This window comes from Equus przewalskii, chromosome 4, assembly GCF_037783145.1.
Source record: "Equus przewalskii isolate Varuska chromosome 4, EquPr2, whole genome shotgun sequence".
Taxonomy (NCBI): domain Eukaryota; kingdom Metazoa; phylum Chordata; class Mammalia; order Perissodactyla; family Equidae; genus Equus; species Equus przewalskii.
In genome coordinates this window covers 27,419,360-27,438,930 of record NC_091834.1, presented here as the reverse complement: position 1 = coordinate 27,438,930, position 19,571 = coordinate 27,419,360, and the positions used below count along the sequence as shown (strand labels likewise).

Below are 19,571 nucleotides of genomic sequence, written 5' to 3'. Positions count from 1 at the left end.
TTTAATCACTATCTAAATTTCTTTTTCTCCTGATTTAAAATTTAATTTTGTTTTATTTTGCTCTGAGGGGTTGAACAGTTGTGTACATCATTTCGTCTAGGTTATTCCATTGTACAAAATTTTTAAGATAATATTGGAAATGATTTTTCACATCTTATTGGGAGTTGTGTTTGAAATGCATGAATGGGTAGCAAGCCTGGAATACATTTCTACTTCAGAACATCCACTGCCCTCTGTCATCTTCATTAGTTGGTTGGTTGCAATGTTTGATATTTCCTTGATCTCCAAAGCCTATCACCTGCGTCGTGAAGAAACAGATTGGTTTGACAAACCCAGGGATTCTTGTTTGGAAAATGGACATGGTCTGGATCGAAAACTGCCAGAAAGATTGGTCCACTCTAGACCGCTCAGTCAACATCAAGAGCAAGTAAGTGCTATATTGAGCAATCTCTTTTAGATTTACCAAAAAGAAAGAAAGAAAGTTCACCCTAGAACAGTCTCAATTATCCTAGAATGCATGGAACTTTTGTCAATCAAGTTCACAATTGATTTTTTTTTTCAGTAACTTAAAGTAGTGAGTACCTTACTGCATCAGCCATGACTGATTAACATTACAGCATAGCTGTGATGCTTCCACCAGGCAATTTAAGACATTCATTCCTCCAACAGATAATTGTGTGTAAAACATACCCAACACTGCTATACAAGGAGAATACATGAAGCTCCTGAAGAGCTTACAGAATATTGGATGAAACAAATATGGGTAATATTAATGCTTTCTAATAGCAATATATTTGAGCCTTAAGAAATAGCAAATAAGAGGATGACCAAACCAAGTCAGCTGGGGACAGAGAAGCCTTCGTATCAGGGAGAAGGGAGCTCATATTTTAGAGCCTTTGATTTGGAAGTGTTAGTTTGTTTTGCATTCATTTTTGGATTTTATCTTCAGAACAACTCAAAATAGGCGTTATTAATTAATATATATTTATAGATGAAGACACTGAAACATAGAACATTTCACAGTTAGACAAATATGATACTAAAATTCATGATCTTATTCACTTTAGAAAAAATGATGTTTGAATTGAATTTTGCAATATTTGTGGGAGGTTAACAGTTGGATAAATTGCGAGAGATTCCTCTAGCAACCCAAGTGTCCTTAAATCGATTGTCTTAAGGGATCGGATATTTGCACGCTGTGTACTCATGATCATTAAAGCAGCCTCAAAACACATAGCTGACTTATTTCACATACATTAACTGCTAAATCATCCTGTCCGATTAGTGATTCATTGATCTAGATGGCAATTACATTTCAAACAACAAAGAAGAACCATATGAACTTACTATAATTAAACTCAGTGTTTGTCACATTAGGTATAAAGGAAAAGACTTTTGCATATACAAGTACTATAAAAGATAATATCTATGCTCTCAGATTTGATTTCTTCCTAAGCAATTTCAGTTTTCATTGCCAAATTTCTATCTGTTAAATAGAATTTCCTTTTCTCACAATTTCATTTTTTGTTTTTCTGTATACTATCATATTTTCCAGAAATCTTAGCATTCTTCTCTGTATAATGTATAGTCTTTCTTTAGTTTTTGATATCTTTAATAAATTTTTCATTTAGGATTGTTTACCTCCAAACATATGTCAATATATCTCCATTTCTTTGTACTTCACTTTAATGCATCAGACTATTATACTTTTCTTAGCTTTCTTGTTATTCTTTAAAATTGTATCTATAGTTGTATTTCAATCTCATCAATTAGATCTGACTGGGGAGTAAGAAAATTAAAAAATCATTATGAACATGTTTAAAAATTTTAAATTGCCTCCTTTTATCTAATTACTAAAAAAATAAATTTGTCAGCCGCAAATAACTTCCTTGAATGTATTTTAATTATAAAAATCTCTCTGTAATGACTTACTTAACATTATATCTTACTCATCTCATTTGTTTCTCTGAAGTTTAGTATTTCCCACAAACCTAGATCAAGTCAATGAAAACACAAATCCTTTAAAGAAATCCTAATAACATGAAATCTATAACCTAGAGATCTAAAAAATAATAACTTTCATAGAGTTACTTTTCAACACTACCATTTCCATGGATATTCAGAATAGTCTCGCTCAGCTAGTTTATCTAACTAATATTCTTTCAGGATACATTTTAAAGTAATCTATGTCCACCTCAAAAAATATTTTCTAAAATTCTATTTACTGTATGTAGATGAAATAATATCCCTAATGACATTTTTTTGTTCCTAACTTTCTGTTACATCTACAGATTTATGGTTTTGATCAACTGAAAACATAGCACCATCACGTTTAATATATATAGAGAGAGAGACCAATATAATGCCAAAATTAAGCAAAGGGTATATCTGAGAATCATTTAAAGAATTTCTTGCATGTTTTATAAAGTAGAAAATGTAAGAATTCTTGTTAGAATTACATATGGGTAAATGTAATACAGTAATATATATTTTCTTGCTAGAAGTTATTTTTTACATTTTTATTTTGATATCTAACACAAAAAACTACATATACTCTTATCAAAACTGCAAATATATAGAATTATAAACTAGTTATAAGGTGAGTAGGCATATAACGCCACACAATCCAAGAAAGGGAATATTGCCTGCCCCCAGAAACCCCTGTGCTCCTTTCAGATTTTAAACTTCAACCTCTCCCAAACAAAGTAACAAATACACTGGCTTTTGTGACAATAATTTCTTTGTTTTTCTTTAAGGTTTTTTCTAAACAGAAGCTACATAGAAGACAATATATGCTTTAGTAACATTTATATAAAGTTCAAAATTCATGCTTTTTTGCATTAATATTTATCTTCAAATGCTTTCTTATTAACTCATCATACTGTATTTTGGTCTAGAGAGAATAGCAAAATGGCATTCTTGTTTTATTCACTTCTTTGCATCTCTAATCTTAAAAAGGTAGTATCAGGCTCTTGGAAGCAATAAACCCAAATGCTTTCATTTGGAAACTTATGTATAACAAGAATTTAGCACATAAAATGCTCTGGAGGCAAAAGTAATAAAACTAAATTGACTAATGCAAACTGTAATTTATCAGTTTTTAAAAATATTTTATGTGCAACATACATTAGATAGAATATATCTGAAATTTTTATTAGACTCAAAATCACATTAACTATAAAAATAAACCAAATCTGCAAATCCATATTTGTTTCCTTTCAAATATTTGTGATGTTTAACCTCTGCACTATTCAGTGGAAATTGAGCTCTGCTTTGTAAATTGAGCAGGTCACCTAATTCCCCCGCCCCCTTTTTAAACTTTTCTTCATGACTTCATCTATAAATAGGGCTAATACCCTTCACAAGGTGGTTATAAAGGTCGGCACTTCTTGACTAGTACAAAATGTCTCCACTCTCTACACTAATGCCTACACGTTCTGCAATTCCCAAGCAACTGTTATATTGAGGCACATTAAGCTCCTCTGAAAGAACCACTCTCTTTATTCTGGGCCTTTGAATGTGTTGCTTTCTCTCCCTGAAAACTTTTCCTCCTCTCTTCTCTTAGCTAACCCTACTGATCATTCAGGTCTCCAGGTACATGTCCCATCTTGCAAGAAGACTTCCCTGGCACTGCCACCACCACCTCCCCACAAAACTGGGACACATGTTCTTCCTTTGTGCTCCATGTGTTATGTCTTGGGCTGTGAGCTCCTAGATAGCAGGAGCTCTCTAGTCTATCCACCATGTGTTATATACAGCACCTAGTACAGTGCTTGGAATGCAGAAAGGCACTCTCTACCTTGCAGCTAGCATGCATGTTATTTAAGTGAGGGAAAGGATGAATGTCTGTATAAATAAAATATATATTAACACAAGAGAATATATCATAAGTGTGAAGGCTCAATTCATGAAAATAATTTCTTCTGAAATATTTGTGGGTAGAGAAGAGAGAGAATTCTTTTTCTGGGAGGCATGCAGGTGATAGTTCCATCAATGCAGAATCACCAAAAGACAATGGTATCAGAAACCCGGCTCTTGGGGAGAGGTATAGGGCACACTTGACATCAGTCCTGCCCTCTGGCGCTGCTCCTACCCTTACTTGGCAGAAGCAACACCTACCCTGAACCTCCATCTGCTGGACGACTTTCTCAACTTTCACCTGCAATGGTTAGGAGAAAGCCAAGATCCCACTAGTTCATACATGGGAGACAGATACCCCTGCTTTCTATAGACTCTTGGTCACATTGATTATAATTATGGCAGTTCAATGCTTTTTATTTATTAAGTGAATTCATTAAGCTGGTTGTAGACAGTTGCTGAAACTACAAGAGATTCTATGAGATGCTCTGAAAGCAACATTCGTGGAGATGAAGATGTTTAACATCCCTTCTACTAATATCATAGGTACAAATTAAAAGGTGATACTGGCTAGCTGATAAAACTCTGATGAAAAATTGGGAAAGTCTGATTACACTTCTAGACTGTGCAATAGATGTACTGTGAGATTACATCAATTTCTCCATAGTCTGGAGAATTGGGAAGAATAGCAGAAGTCAAAATTATATTTTCTTAGTTTATTTTTGGCCAGGTCTTTTAAAAATCATTGTTAAATAATACATGAAATTAGAAGATGTTTGAAATAAAATTAAATAATATCCACTCATTTTAATGACGTAACCACAGTACCAAAGCAAAGTTCAGTTATGTCTAACAGTTGTAGAATTTTCAGTGCACACAGTTAAATTTTTAGGAAAAAATAAAAATCTTTAAATACAGATTAAGGGAGGGAGGGAAGAGAGAAAGAAAGGAAAAAGGAATACAGAAGAAGAAGAGGGGAGGGCAGAGGAGGAAAATTAAGAGAGAGAAGGGAAGGAGAGAGACAGATCAGGAGGCAAGTGGAGAGGAGAGAAGGAAATGTATACTCTTATTGTGGATAGAAATAAGATTTTCAGTGGTTTACAAAGTTAGCGTTAGTCTGAATTATCCAGCTTCACTGATTATTGTGAGCATAATATTTTTATAATCTTGCAAACAATATTTTAGTTTTACTTTGCAGCCTTCGTATATTATTCCTGACAACAGGATCCTGCTGTTGTTTGGGGAGTGTTTTCTCTTCAACAGAGGCCTGATGCAGCTTAATCTTTTCCGAAGTTAGAATAAAAACTAAAGGCTATCATTTAAGCTTACACTTTTTTAATATATATTTTAGTTTTAATATCCAAAATTCTAACAGTTTTACAGCTGAGTTTACAAAGGCACATTAAGACCACATAAGTATTCCAAGGAATCTTTCTTCACAAAATGTACATTTCTTTGGTTCTAAATTATATTTAATATTTTGGTTTAGTATTCCCATACGTTTCTTAAACATTGAAATGGGTAGTATTGAATGTATCTTTACTAAACTGTGTTTCATTTGTAATTTTAGTCCAAATTTTTCCTAAGATGACAGATACAAGATTCCATACTAATAAACTCCTATTAATATAGATATGAATATATTACATTTCTATCTTTCTTTATTTCACAAATCTCTTTTGAAAACAAAGTTCCATAAAATATAAAGCACAAGTTTGGATTCACTAATTTATTTTTGTTTCAGATCTCTTTTTGCCAGGTGGAAACAGAGGTAATGCAGTCTAAAGTATTCTCATGTTCAAGTCTCAGTAACGAGAATTGAAATCATAGACTTGCAACAATAGCTTTAAGCGTTGCTTCTTCTACCCGAAGGAACGTCAACAGTAAATGAGAAATAATGCCATCAATAACACATACTTTGCATACAAAAAACAGTCCAGAAAGTATTAGAATGAGCCAAGTTTTTATTTATTTATAGAACATTAGTCTCAGCATCCAGTGTACATTGAAATTTCTAGTAGATGTGCTCAGCAAAAGCACAATTCTGCAATAAAACCAAAGCAACACAAGTACAGAGCAGTCCTAGCATAGTGATAGACAGGTGAGGGAGAAGATCCTCTCTGGCTTTTCTCCCCTCGCAGCGCTTAATTGCTGAAAATTAACCCTACCTTTCCATTTCTAGGCTGTCCAGGGCAAAATCAGCCCTGTCAGTTTTTCGTATACGTTCTCTATCTTCTTTCGTCACTATTGACTATGTACTACTGATGTAACAGTCATCCTTTTCGACCTGTACATGTGCTCATGGAGTTCCCGAAGACAACAAATCAGTTTGCAAGAGAAATTGGTTATAAATGTGAAGACTGTAATGAACTCAGAAGCCAATAATATCATTATATAGTGGAAGAGGCTTACAGTGTCATCATTTAAGAATTTTCTAAGACTTTTTCGTTGATTGAATCAATCTGCTTTTTTTAAAAAAACGTAAGTCTGTATATTGCATTTTAAATGTCTTTAACATTGCTTTTTCACCTTATCACATGTATGTCAGATTATACAGATGAACGGGAAGACCGTGCACTACATCTTTCCTCATGCAAGGATAAAAATAACGAGAGACTCTAAGGATCACACAGTTTCAGGTAAAGGAAATCAAATAATCTAGTCCTTTTTATTTTAATGTTGGATTGAAATATGTATTTGGATTTCAGTTTAGATGAATCATTAAATTTTAGAAAACACCATCTTTTTATGTCAAAAATTTTGTTTTGGAAAATTTCAAAAAGTAAGCAGGCTATACATTTGAACACAAAAGACAACAATGGCATGATGATTAATATGACAAATTACTAGATGGTGCATATTTAGATCATTTTTTTCATTAACTACATTTTTTAAAATGTACATGGCATTGCAAAGCTCCATAATTATTGCTCTATTGAGTAATATGGTTGCTGGTTTTCGCGCTATAAAACATTCTTACACAAGAAGTAAAAAACTATATTGGATTCTTCTAAGGAATAAATTCCCCTGTACCTGTCAATTTGAACATTATCAATTATGCTGAATTTTTGTTTGTTTGGTTATTTGTGTCCTATGAACCAAAGCTTATGATGGAATTTTTAAACTTTGTATTTTGAAATAATTTTAGACTTCCAGAAAATTTTGGACTCCTAGAAAAGAATGCATTCAGTTCTTTTGCCCACCCTTTGCCCAATTCCTCTAATGTTAACATCTATCTAACCACAATAAGGTGTTCAAAACCAGGAAGTTAACATTGATAAAATACTATTAAAACATCTGCTAGCCTTATCTAAATTTTGAGTTTTCCCACTAACACACTAAATTTTTTTTTTCTAGTCCAGGATCCAATCCAGACCTCACGTTGCATTTGGTTGTCATGCCTCCTTCGTCTCCTCCAATCTGATAGTTTCTCTTCCTTTGTCATCATGACTTTGATGTTTTTGAAAGATAATGGAATTTTTATATTTAAATCTGAGAGAGAAAATATGTTTTGTCAAATTAGTGAATTTTTAAAGTATGAATAGTACCTATATTCTCACTCAAGTATGTTCTTTGTGTTTCATAGACACTGTACATCAACAGAAAATACTCATAAATATATATTCATATATTTGGGTATATGTATAGGTGGTATATCTAACATAGTATATGTGCTGGAGAGGTTTTTTTTAAGGACTGATATAACAAAGAACACAAAGAGGTATTTCTTCAGTATCCTTGCTATTTTTCCTTGTAGATTTTAGACCATGGAACATGTGGAGTGGAACAGGTTTTGCTTTGAGCAATTTTCCTCTCTTTATTTTCGTAAAGAATTAATCCATTAGGAGTCTAATGTTGTTGTTTTCCTTTCAAGATTGGGTAATTTTTTTTCTGCCAGAGACAGATAATTGAAACTTTCATAGTTTTATTCCATGCAGAATGTATTTTAAGTATTGATGAAAATTCCAGGGGTGAATCTTAAGACCCAAGGACTCCTTTTGTAGAAATATTTACCTGCTGCAAAGTATTTCGGTTCCCTCCAGTTCATAAAACAAAACAAGATAATATTTTCTAGCAATGCCAAAATTATTTTTTCATAATCTATAACATAAATCTTAAGACCATTTTTACTAAATCATCAGGACTCTATATCAGTGTATCTATTTTCTCTCTGTATTATTATTTTTATACCACATTAAAGTAATTATTCCTTCAACCTTATTATTTGTTTTGCAATTCATTATTTTAATTTGTTTTCTTTTACCACAATTAATAAAAAAGTTTTAAAATATAAGAATAACAGAAATAAGAGCTATTGCTTTCTTGTTTTAAATATTCTATTCTGAAAACTAAATTCAATTTCCTCTGTATATAGATTTTGCAGGATGAGAAATGAGGATTGTAGTTTTGAGCAATAAATTTACTAGTAGTGTACTATATCATCGCTCTGCGTGCCCCTTTTTCTTTTGATATTTGCATAAAATAATAGTAAAAATATTTTCCCTGTTATATTTTCCCTGCGTAGATTACTACTGAATTTATTTTCCAAGTGTCCTTTGCTAGCATGAACTCATACTAAATGAAATGTTTTGAAACAATTTTTATTGTTTTCACATAAGTCTTCAGTCCCTCAAAGGGACCTAAACACATGTAAATGCAAGGCTAGAGCCAGAAATGACAATGTTTGGAAAACAGTGTCTAGAAGTTCTAATCTAGTGGCAGGCAAACTCTGGCGCAGAGCATTTGCAGTCCTGCCTAGTCTTTATGTCTTTGCTGCTCAACCAAAAGCCTAGTCTGATTGACTAAATATTTGGTGATATTAAGGATTTGCAATTATTTTTTAACTGTGATTACCATTTTTTTGTTTATATTTTTAATGAAAATTAAGAGTATCTCTTTTAGAGATGCATACTAAAATATTTATAGATGAAATAATATCTTGTCTGGGGTTTTGCTTCAAAATTAGCTGTATAGAGAATAGTGAAGAAATAGATGAAGCAAAATTGATTATGATTTGATAATCATTGGAGATGGAAGATTAACTACACTCGGTTTTAGTATAGTCTTGTCACTACTTTTTTATATGTATGAAATTTTCCATAATAAAAAATTTTTAAATTCCTGTTTGTTTCTCAGGTTTAGAGAAAAAGAAGTGTCCAGTAGCTTTATCAATAGTGAGGAAACTATCTAAGGTAATAATTTAACTGCCTTTGTAAAACAAGGTAAGGATAGAAGTAAGGAAGGAGTGAAGAATAAAATGTAGTCTATCTACTCTCCCAACATTGGGGGAAATGGCTATTAGCGAATTTTCACTTTGGTTATATAAACCTACTGAAAGTAGAAATCCTGTGTATCTTTTATTAAATTTAAATAAACCATTCTAACTGGGTGTATCATTAAAATATTTTATAAGAATTATGTAAGACGAGCCCACCTCACAAAAAGAGAAAAGTGTATTTTCATTTATTGGAAGCAAAAATAATTTCAAAATAGGAGACAGGACTAGAAAGTAGATTTTTATTGTTTCTCCTGTGTGGTCTCAAAGGATGAGCAGGGAACCCTCAGGATTCCAAAGATTCTTGCAGAGGTCCACAAGGTCAGAACTATTTTCAAAGTAATGCTAAGGCAGTATTTGCTTTTTGCACTCTCATTTTCTTATGAATATACAGTAGAGTTTTTCAGAGGTTACGTGATGTGTGACATCACAACAGATTGTATACAGGGCACATATGAGAATTAAGCTGTCTTCTATGTAGCTCAATATTAAGCAGATTTACAAAGTAAAACAATGCCACCCTTCTCATGTGTTTTATTTATAAAATAAAGCCATGTTTTAGTTTAAAAATGTGATTTATTTTAACATGGAATGAATTTATTTTAAATTCATTAATAAACAAATATGTTAAATTCTCAGTTTTAATTTATAATATAGAAAATATACATAGCTAAAATCCATGTAAACAAAACCTCTTTGAAGTCCTCAATAGTATTAAAGAGTATAAATGGCTCATTAAAACCAAAGTGTTTGAGAACCACTGTTCTAAGAATATTTATAAAGAAGGTTAAAAAAATTATAAATAAGCTTGTTTTCTTCCTGTAGAAAAACTTATATAACATAAAATATATTTTATAACTTTTTAGAACTCATATTGGATATATTTTTAATTTTTTACTCATTAATACTCATAAATTGAATACCCATAATATGATTTACATTGTGTTGGTGGCTAGATTAATAGAATGAATACAAAAAATATTGATCTACAACTTACTCATAATTTAGAATAATCTGAAATATAGGTAATTATTACAATAAAATTTTAGGAACAATTGAGACAAAGCTGAGGAATTTACAAAACTTTATCGTTCATGCCCATATGTATGTATGTATAAGTAAGTACACACATATACATACGCACCATTTTTTGCTTTTTGGTGAGGAAGTTTGGCCCTGAGCTAACATCTGTACCAATCTTCCTCTATTTTGTAGTGGGATGCCACCACAGCATGGCTTTCATGAGCAGTGTGTAGGTCCATGCCTGAGATCCAAACCCACGAATTCTGGTCGCTGAAGCAGAGCACACAAACTTAATCACTATGCCACCAGGCTGGCCTCCATATGCACCAGTATTTATATTTTTGTGATGTATGCAGAGAGAAATATATGTGGAGAGAAATACGTACAATCTTCTATTAAATAGTCCAGATTTTTAGAAAATAGTTTCCTTAACGTTTAACTGTAAACTTCAAAGATGTGTTTATAGGTGCTGATCAACAACTGTATCATGGAACAAGACAAGGATGACCACTTTCGCCACTCTTATTCAACATAGTACTGGAAACTTTAGCCAGAGCAATTAGACCAAAATAGGTCATGAGTTTTGGAATCAGAAAGACCTGAGTTGGAGTTCAGATCTATTGCTTATTTAAATTTTGAGAATAAGTTTTCTCCTCTGTAACATAAGCCCAGCTCTATGCATCTCACATAATTGCAAGTGAAGCTAGCACAAAATCTTGTGCTTACTGTACACTCAACAAATGTTATTTCCCCTTCTTTTAGATAGAAATTATCAGAAGAAAAGAATAAAGTATAATGCTCAAGAAGTGAGCCTCTTTCTTTTTTATTTAGAGCTCCATCTTAGGGCTTCAGAAACACAGCTGTTTGAAACAAGCCAAAGAAAATCTCCTGATTTTAAAAATGATATTTGCTTGTGTGTAGTTTCATAATGAACTGGCTACATCTGCAAGGCTAGAAAGACTAGTTAGCAAGTGTAATAGTGAAGAACATTAAAAATGTTTAGGTTCAAAAGAAAGCAGTGTCTTTTATGGAAATAGTGGCTCATTTTTTATTCCTTATTAGTCTACCATCTTTATGGGCTTTTAGAAACAGGAGGCAAATGTAACAGATCTCACTGGATCTGAGTTGGTAGCAATACCAAATGTGGATAGTTCCTTTTTTATTATTTTAACAGCTTCAACAAGGTATAATTTGCATATCATAAATATACATGTACATAAATGTAATGAGGTATAATTTTCGTATCATAAATTTTAAGTGTATAAATTAATGAATTTTAGTAAATTTGTGGAGTTGTGCAACCATCACTACAATCTTGTTTTAGAGCGTTTCCATCGTTAGAAATAGTTCCCTTGAGCTGCTAGCAATATCCACTTCCAATGCCCCTCTCCCAGCCACAGGTGGGAGATTTACTTTCTGTCTCTGTAAGTTTGCCTGTTCTGGGCATTTCATATGGATTGAATCATACAGTATGCAGTTTTGGTGTCTGGCTCCTTTCACTTACCAACATTTTTGAGGTTGATCTATTTTGTAGCATGTTAACAGGAGTTTGCTCTTTTTATTGCTAAGTAGTAGTCCGTTGTTTGGATATACTACATTTGTTTATTGAATTTTTCTGAGTTTTTAAATATTTGCATACAAGTTTTAGTTGGACATACGATATTTCTGAATGGTTTCCCAGAAGTGGAATTGTTGGCTTGTATGGTAAGTTTCTTTTTAACTATTTAAGAAACTTCCCGGTAGTTTTCCAAGGTAGGTGTACCATGTTATACTCTTGCCAGCAATGTCTGAGTGTTACACTTTCTTCATGTTGTTGCTAACACTTGGTAGGATGGCTGTTGATCATATGTCACTGTTGTTTTAACTGGCATTTTCCTAATGACTTATGATAATGAGCATATTTTCAGGTGGTTATAAGCAATGCATATGTCTTCTTTGGAAAAATGTCTATTCGGATCTTTTGCCCATTATTTATTTGAGTTGTTTGTTTTCTTACTGAGTTGTAAGAGTTCTTTATGTACTGTGTATACAAGTCCTTTATAAAGTATATGACATGCACATATTTTCTTCTAGTATGAGTCTTGTCTTTTTATTTTCTCGAAGGTGTATTTTAAGGGAAAAGTTTTACATTTTAATGAATTCCAATTTATCTGTGTTTTTTCTCTATGGACCATGCTGCTCTTGATCGCATAGTAAGAAAAATCTCAAGGTCACAAAGATTTTCTATGTTTTATATCAGAAGGTTTATACATTTAGGTCTATGAACTATTTTGTGTTGGTTTTTGTATGATAGTATGAGGCAGTGGTCTAAGTTCATTTTTTTGAACTACAAATGGATATCCAATTGTGAAGCATCTTTTGTTTAAAAAAAATTCCCCGATTAGATTGCTGTGGCATCTTTTGTCAAAAATCAATCTACAATTCAAACTGGCCACTGGCACAGCCATAAAGTTCATACTTTCTGCTTCGGTGGCCTGAGGTTCACTGGTCCGGATCCCGGGTGTGGACCTACGGACCCATTGTCAAGCCATGCTGTGGCAGGTGTCCCATATATGAAGTGGAGGAAGATGGGCACGGATGTTAGCTCAGGGCCAGTCTTCCTCAGCAAAAAGAGGAGGATTGGTGGCAGATGTTGGTACAGGGCTAATCTTCCTCAAAAAAAAAAGGAAAATCAATCTACCATTAATACAAGAATGTATTTATAGATTCTCAGTTTTGTTCTATTTGACTATATGCCTAACTATTATTTTGCTAGTGCTATACTCTTGCTTACTATAGTTTTATATTAAGTTTTGAAATCTGATAGTGTAAGTCATCCAAATTTTTATCTTTCAAAATTGTTTTGGTTATTCTAGATCCTTTTAATTTCCATAAAATTTTAGTATGAGCCTGCTGGGATTATGGTAGGGTTTGTGTTGAAATTATAGATAAATTTGGAGAGAATTGCTCTCTTAACAACATTGAGTCTTCCAATACGTGAACATGTGGTATCTCTTCATTTGCTTAGATCTCCTTTAATTTCTTTTGGTAAAGTTTTATAGTTTTCAGTATATCAGACTACATTTCTTTTGTTAAATGTCTGCCAAATTATTTTTTCTTCTTGATGCTATTGTGAATGGAGTTGTTTTCTTAATTTCAGTTTTGGATTGTTCATTGCATTTTATAGAAATACAGTTGATTTTTGTATCTTGACCTTTTAGCTTATAATCCTCCTAATGCTGTTTTTACTTCTAATCATTTTTTGTGGGATCATTAGCATTTTCCACATGCAAGATCATATCATCTGCAAATTAAGACAGTTTTACTTCTTCTGCTCCAATGAGAATAAGTTTCTTTTAAGTTTTTCCTTGTTTCACTTGCTGAAACTTGCTGTACAATGTTGAACAGAATAATGAGAGCAGACACCCTTGCTTTGTTTCTAAAGAACGTTGGTGACTAGTTGTGACAACAAGGCAGGGACTCTGCCCTAATGCTGCTATAGAATTCCTTCCTCCCCTTCCCTTCTTTAATAGTCACTGGAAGAGATTTTTTTGGCCTAAAATTTTTAAAAACTGAGCAGAAGTGTTTAAGAATCACTTTAAAAACCAAGAACAGCTAGTCAGACATTCCACTTTCTTCTATTAATCAATGGAGATTTCAAACACAGGCAATATGCAAAAGCATTGAGTGAATTATGTTTTCATATTTGGAGGAAGAGAGGACATTTACATACATGCATACATACATATGCGCACAGCAAATGAACTCGCACACTGATTTATATTTGGGTAAATTTTTTAATGGGAATTATCACATTTGTGATAATGGCCTTATTTACATACGTTGATGAATCATTATATTGTCCCAATATGCAACCAGAGAAATTATACAAAACTGTAAGAAAACAGATAAAAATGTCTTAAATATGTTAGGGACCTAAGATATAAAAATAATTATATTATTTGCTTGCACTTTCTAGTTTTCTACTTGCTTCTTAAATAATTTGAAAGTATAACCATTTCCACAAAATACTAATATCATTCTCCTCTTTTTTCCTTACTTATGAGTTTTTAAGATAAAAATCCACACTCTTCAAATAGAACTGATTTAGTATCTGTATTCAGACTCTAGATAGAACCTTCTAGATGGTATATCTTCTATATATCTTAGGTTTCTCAAAGATATAATATTATGATCAGCAGATGAGTAAAAAAAGAAAAGCAAAAACCTTCATATTCCACCTAAAAAAAAATACTGAAAACACATTTTAACCACCTCCTATAACTGTTAAATCTATTTTAAAATTTTTCAAATAATATAGGATTACAGAAAGGAGAGTTACAATAAATAAAGGACTATCTTTGTTTTTCCCGCTATAAACAAGTAGATAGTTCATATTTCATATAGATTCAACTTTATACTAGATATGAGGCAAATGTGGGGAAAACCTGTGACAAGAAGTCTGCTTCCAAGAGTTTGCAAGATTCTTGAAGAAGTGGAGCTAAGCCACATGAAACAATGAATACATGAAACTGTATATTGAAAATTAAAACATGTCACAAACTATGGATACATGTACAGTTTTTGTACGTCATCTCTTTGTTTGCTCAAAGAATTTTATCAATGGGGTATAGAGAACACTACTTTCGCCAATTTCTCATGTATGTTTTCATTTCTCAGTTTCCTCTTAGTGAGAGATCTCAAAGGCAAACCTCCAATCTAGCCCTCACTTGCCAGTAGCTAAATGACTAAATGTACATGTCAATCTCAACCCTCTTCTTTGTATGTGTGTATAAAATGAGTATGTGTGTGTATGTGTGTGTGTGTGTGTGAATAGATAGGTAGATCCCCTGTAAAATATGCTAGTAGTGAAAAGTGCAAAGACGAAAATAAAATCCATCATAATTTTATCACATCACATCACAATTTGTATTCTCTTCCTTTTCTTCACATCTTCTTTATAGCCACGTACATACACACTGAAATTTGAGAGTATATTGTAATGTAGTTTACATACATATTTTTAATATAGTATAAATTGCCTAATAAATGCATTTTCCTGTTACATCAAAAATTCTTCACAGACATGAGTTTAATGATTAGTTTTTACTATGTGTATAGATATTTAATCATTAACTTCAAACATTCTTCAATTGTTGGATATTTATGCTGTCTTCCCCTTTTCACTGTTATAAATAATGCCACAATGAAAAAAGCCTGCAGTGATATTTATTATTTTCTTAAACTATATTCCCAGAAATAAAATGACTGAGTAAAAAAGAAGGGATATTTTGGATTTTTCTTAGACTTTTTGTCAAATTTCTTACCAGAAGAGTTCTACTGATTTGCAGTCCCAAACTAAGAATGTAGTTTTTCATTTGCTGTTCACTGTTATGTATTTAAAGTGATGTGATTTTAAGAAAAAAATATTTTTAACTTATTTTATAAGTCAAACTTTATATCACATTAAGTATTATTTCTTTGATTAGTCATGAGACTGATATTTTGTCCCGTATTTAATAGCTTAATTGCCTCCTATTCACCTGATTGGTGAATGGGAGGGAAATTCCCATCCTAAGGGTATGGCAATGGCCAAACACATGACACCTGACACTGGACAGATGAGATCGACAGCAGTTTACTAGTCACATAGACTCACAGTTTGAGGGAGCGGGATGCCACACACCACGCAACGCCACATGGTAGTTGTACTCAGCAAGAGAATAAACAGCCAGGAGCTGTGGGTGGAAGGCTTTTTAGTATCAAAAGCTGGAGTGCCCCCTAGTTCCTGTAGGAAGAGATGATTGTCTTGGTTGAGTAATTCTGTGGACTGGCAGAAACTTGCTACTCAGAGATAAGCAGCAACTACATCTGAAGGAAGCACTTGATAAGGAGAGTTGTTTGGCTAGGGTACCTTATATTCACCAGGGTAGGAAGGGGATCTTATCGTTAGGCCATTCAAGGCCCTCCTGATTTCACCAGTTATGAGACAGCACATAATATTGAATCTTCTTTCTGGGTCTTAGACCATAATTAGCACTGTTTATTTCCTTTCAATGACATATCTATTTAATATGCAGGAGAATAAATTATTGTTATTTGGGTTTTTGGGTTTTTTTGTTTTGTTTTGAACTAACAGAGAGTATATAAAAGGGACCAAGGTTAGTGCCAGATCATGGTGGGCTAGATAAAGTTTGAATTTAGTTTGATAGGCAGAATGGGCACCACTGAAATGGAAAATATAGCTTCCTTTGTGAGATCTTTTAAGAAATTTTGTCTTGTTTGCTTCAAAATTAAATTCTGGAAGAAGCTTAACCATAATGAAAAAGGTACACTAATTTTTAAAAAGTTTGGTCACTTTTGATTGAGACTGCACTGCCATGCTCAAATAAAGAGGAACTGAGGCAAAAATATGGTGAACTACTCCATGCGGTTTAGATAAATTATGGCTAACACCCACGTAACATCTCTCCAACATCATTTATATGAACATTTCATGAGAAAAGTTTTTTGTATGTCAGGCCAAGTGTTAGAATAGAAAGTTAAAACAATTGCGTCATCTCTTCTGCTCCTTGTGAAAGACCAAGAAAAAGTGTAACTGTCACCTTGAGGACATGTGTGTTCCATCTGAACTCCCGGAACTTCTGGGAAACTGAATAGACCCTACAAAGTGGGCTTTGACGCTGAAATTTCTCTCTCCCCTTTTTCTTTTTCATTCTTACCTTAACAGTGCAGTTATATATGACACAATTTCTCATTATAAGCCTCTCAAATTATCTTTAGGAAGAAACTGAGTATAAAATTATAGCAATAAAATAAGGCTCAGGATGAATCTCTTGTAAAATCACAATTTCTTCCTGATAAATTTTAGTGAAAGCTCACATTCATTTCCCCAGTAACAAAGGAAGTGTTTACTGTCAGAGCTAGTTCCGCATTAACATCATCACTTCTTCTGACATCCGTCCGGATAAATATTGCTTGCACAGTTGTGTTCCTGCTAAGGAAGTGACATTATGGGCTTTGCTTCTAACTGGAGATAGGTTAGCACATTTTTCTATGTACTTTTAATAAGTAAAATTAAAGGAATTAATAATTGATTCTATGAGGAGAGGGTGAAAACATTCAGGATGTTTAACCTATAAGAAAGGAAGATAAATGGTAATATTAATGTGATATTTAAGGGTAGAAATATAAAATGCATATGAATTGGCCATGGAAAAATGGATAATAAGAAATGAGATTCAATTAAAGGAGTAAGGATTTATATTGATCTTCTAGAATATTTTCTTGACAGTTAGAGCAATGAGCGAAGATATACAGAAAGAACCAGGATGTGGAAATCAAGAAAAAATAATGGGCTTTAATCTTAGCTTTTTACATGCTAGACAACCTAGGCAAATTTCTAACCTTCCTTCATCTCAGCTTCTTTGTCCTGAAATGGTATGGATAGTACCCAAGCTGAAAAGGTGTAGAGACAATTTAAAAAATAGGGTAAGACACATAGGGGGAACTCTAGAAATGTTCGTTACTTTCTTTTTCCTTCTATCCCTGAAGATGATACTGAAGAGATGGATAAAAATCAAATAGTATATTAAATATAAAATAATATTGGTACAAGGTACAGAAACCAAATAGACTTCGTCGGTTCAGTCATATATTTTGGGAGATTAGACACTTAAACGTTCAATAAATCTGATGTAATAGAAAATTAGATGAAAATAAATAAAAGCAGTTGCTTTTTTGTGTAAATACCAATTTCAATGGAATGTTTGAATATTCTTGGCTTGATCACCTAACGACATGTAAAATTTTTTGTCCATTCCAGATAGTAGTAACAATTTTTTAAAATAGAGTGATGAAAAAATGAAAATAATTGTATTAAATAACTCTTTAATGAAAAATATCCCCTGATGTATATTGGAAAGAAGAAGCTGTTGAACTATGTTAAATCTCTCCTTCACCAATAGTAAATTGACTTTGATGAGAACAGGTTTAGCCTGTGGTGCAAAAATAATCTGGACACTGGGATTTTATTTATGTCCCTAAAGTCCTTGGCAAATTCAGAACCTTTCTCTCTAAATCAGTTTTTCAAGTCCTCTTCAAAATAGTGGTAATTATAGTAATTATTACATTACCAGGTCTGTATGCACTTTGTTTTTTACAGATTTGATATATAAGTATTAATCCAATTACTTACTCACTTAGATATATATACACAATTCACATTTGTAATAAAAATGCTAAAATACAAAAATCATGGAAACTGTAATATTGAAAAGTAACAATTTCACCTTGTAGTGTTTGATAAAGATATAAACAAGGCATAAAAATTGATGCAAATGGGAAAATAGAAATTATATTGACAAAACAAGCATAATCTTTCCCAGGTAATCACTTACAACTATAGATTAAATTGTACAGTATGATTCATGGGCTGCCTAAGCCAGAAATGTTTCCTCTCCTCAGTCCTGACAGAGAGATGCTGACGCCCAACACTTTTATATCTGGGTTGTTTCGCCTTTTAATGGTCTGATGGCAGTCTCTCCCATCATTCTCCTCTCTACAACTGATGAGGAAAGGAAGGGCTGGATGTGCTGCTCCCGAACCCATCCTTTCTGATTCCTAACCAGGTACACGGGCACCAACCAGAGAGAAGATGCATTGTTAAGTCACTCATTTGGAGTAAGAGTGTAGGCTCCACTCTAGCATTTTCTAAGAATAGAATACAGTATAAATATAAATATAAATCTATTATTTTTAACATCATTGTCATTGATGCGTTAGCCCCATGGGGAAAAATAGCCGTTTCAATATTCATTCATTCATTATTCATTCAGTTATATATTTAATGCTGCCTAGATGCCATATACTTGATATACACGTTATACCAGAACCTCAGCATTGCAGAACTAATACACAGTTCTCTTCCTCTCTGATTATGAAGGGCAAAAGCTTATTTTTTCATGGCCTGTTTTCCTTTTCATTCCTACCTTCTGTCACTGCTTAATCACTGTCATAACTACTATAAACACAAATGTTCTACAAATTTTGCTGCCAAGATAATGTCGATATATATTGTGTGCACAGAAAGTTCAGAATACAACTTTCACCTTTGTATTAATTTTCTATTGATGCATAACAAATTACCACAAATTTAATGGCTTAACAACACACATTTAGTACCTCACAGTTTTCATGGGTCGATAATCCAGGCACGGCTTAACTGGGTCCCCTGATCAGGATCTCACAAGGCTGCAGTCTTTGTGTTGGCTGGGCTGTGTTCCTTCTGGAGATTGGGGATCTTCTAAGCTCACACGGTTGTTGACAGAATTTAGCTCCTCTAAGATATGGGAGTAAGTTCCTTGTTTACTTGCTGGCTGTCAGCCAGGGGCCACTCTCAGTTCCCTGCCATGTGACCCTCTCCCAGGCCCTCTCA

At 33.0% G+C, this 19,571-nt stretch overlaps 1 protein-coding gene across 14 annotated transcripts in view; it reads left to right on the top strand.

Annotated features, from left to right (window-relative positions):
* Nucleotides 1–19,571, top strand: part of PCLO (piccolo presynaptic cytomatrix protein) — a 386,610-nt gene that overhangs the window by 230,240 nt on the left and 136,799 nt on the right. For 11 of the 14 annotated variants that reach the window (XR_011539448.1, XR_011539449.1, XR_011539444.1 and 8 more), the window contains exons 8-9: nt 291–427; nt 6,407–6,497. Coding sequence is in view for 6 of the 14 variants with exons in the window: in XM_070617309.1 (XP_070473410.1) it covers nt 291–427; nt 6,407–6,497 (228 nt within the window). In the remaining 8 variants the exon portion in view is untranslated. Of the gene's footprint in view, nt 1–290; nt 428–6,406; nt 6,498–7,215; nt 9,051–19,571 lie in introns of those variants that run through there. The other 3 variants (XR_011539450.1, XR_011539451.1, XM_070617311.1) reach the window with 2 other exon arrangements.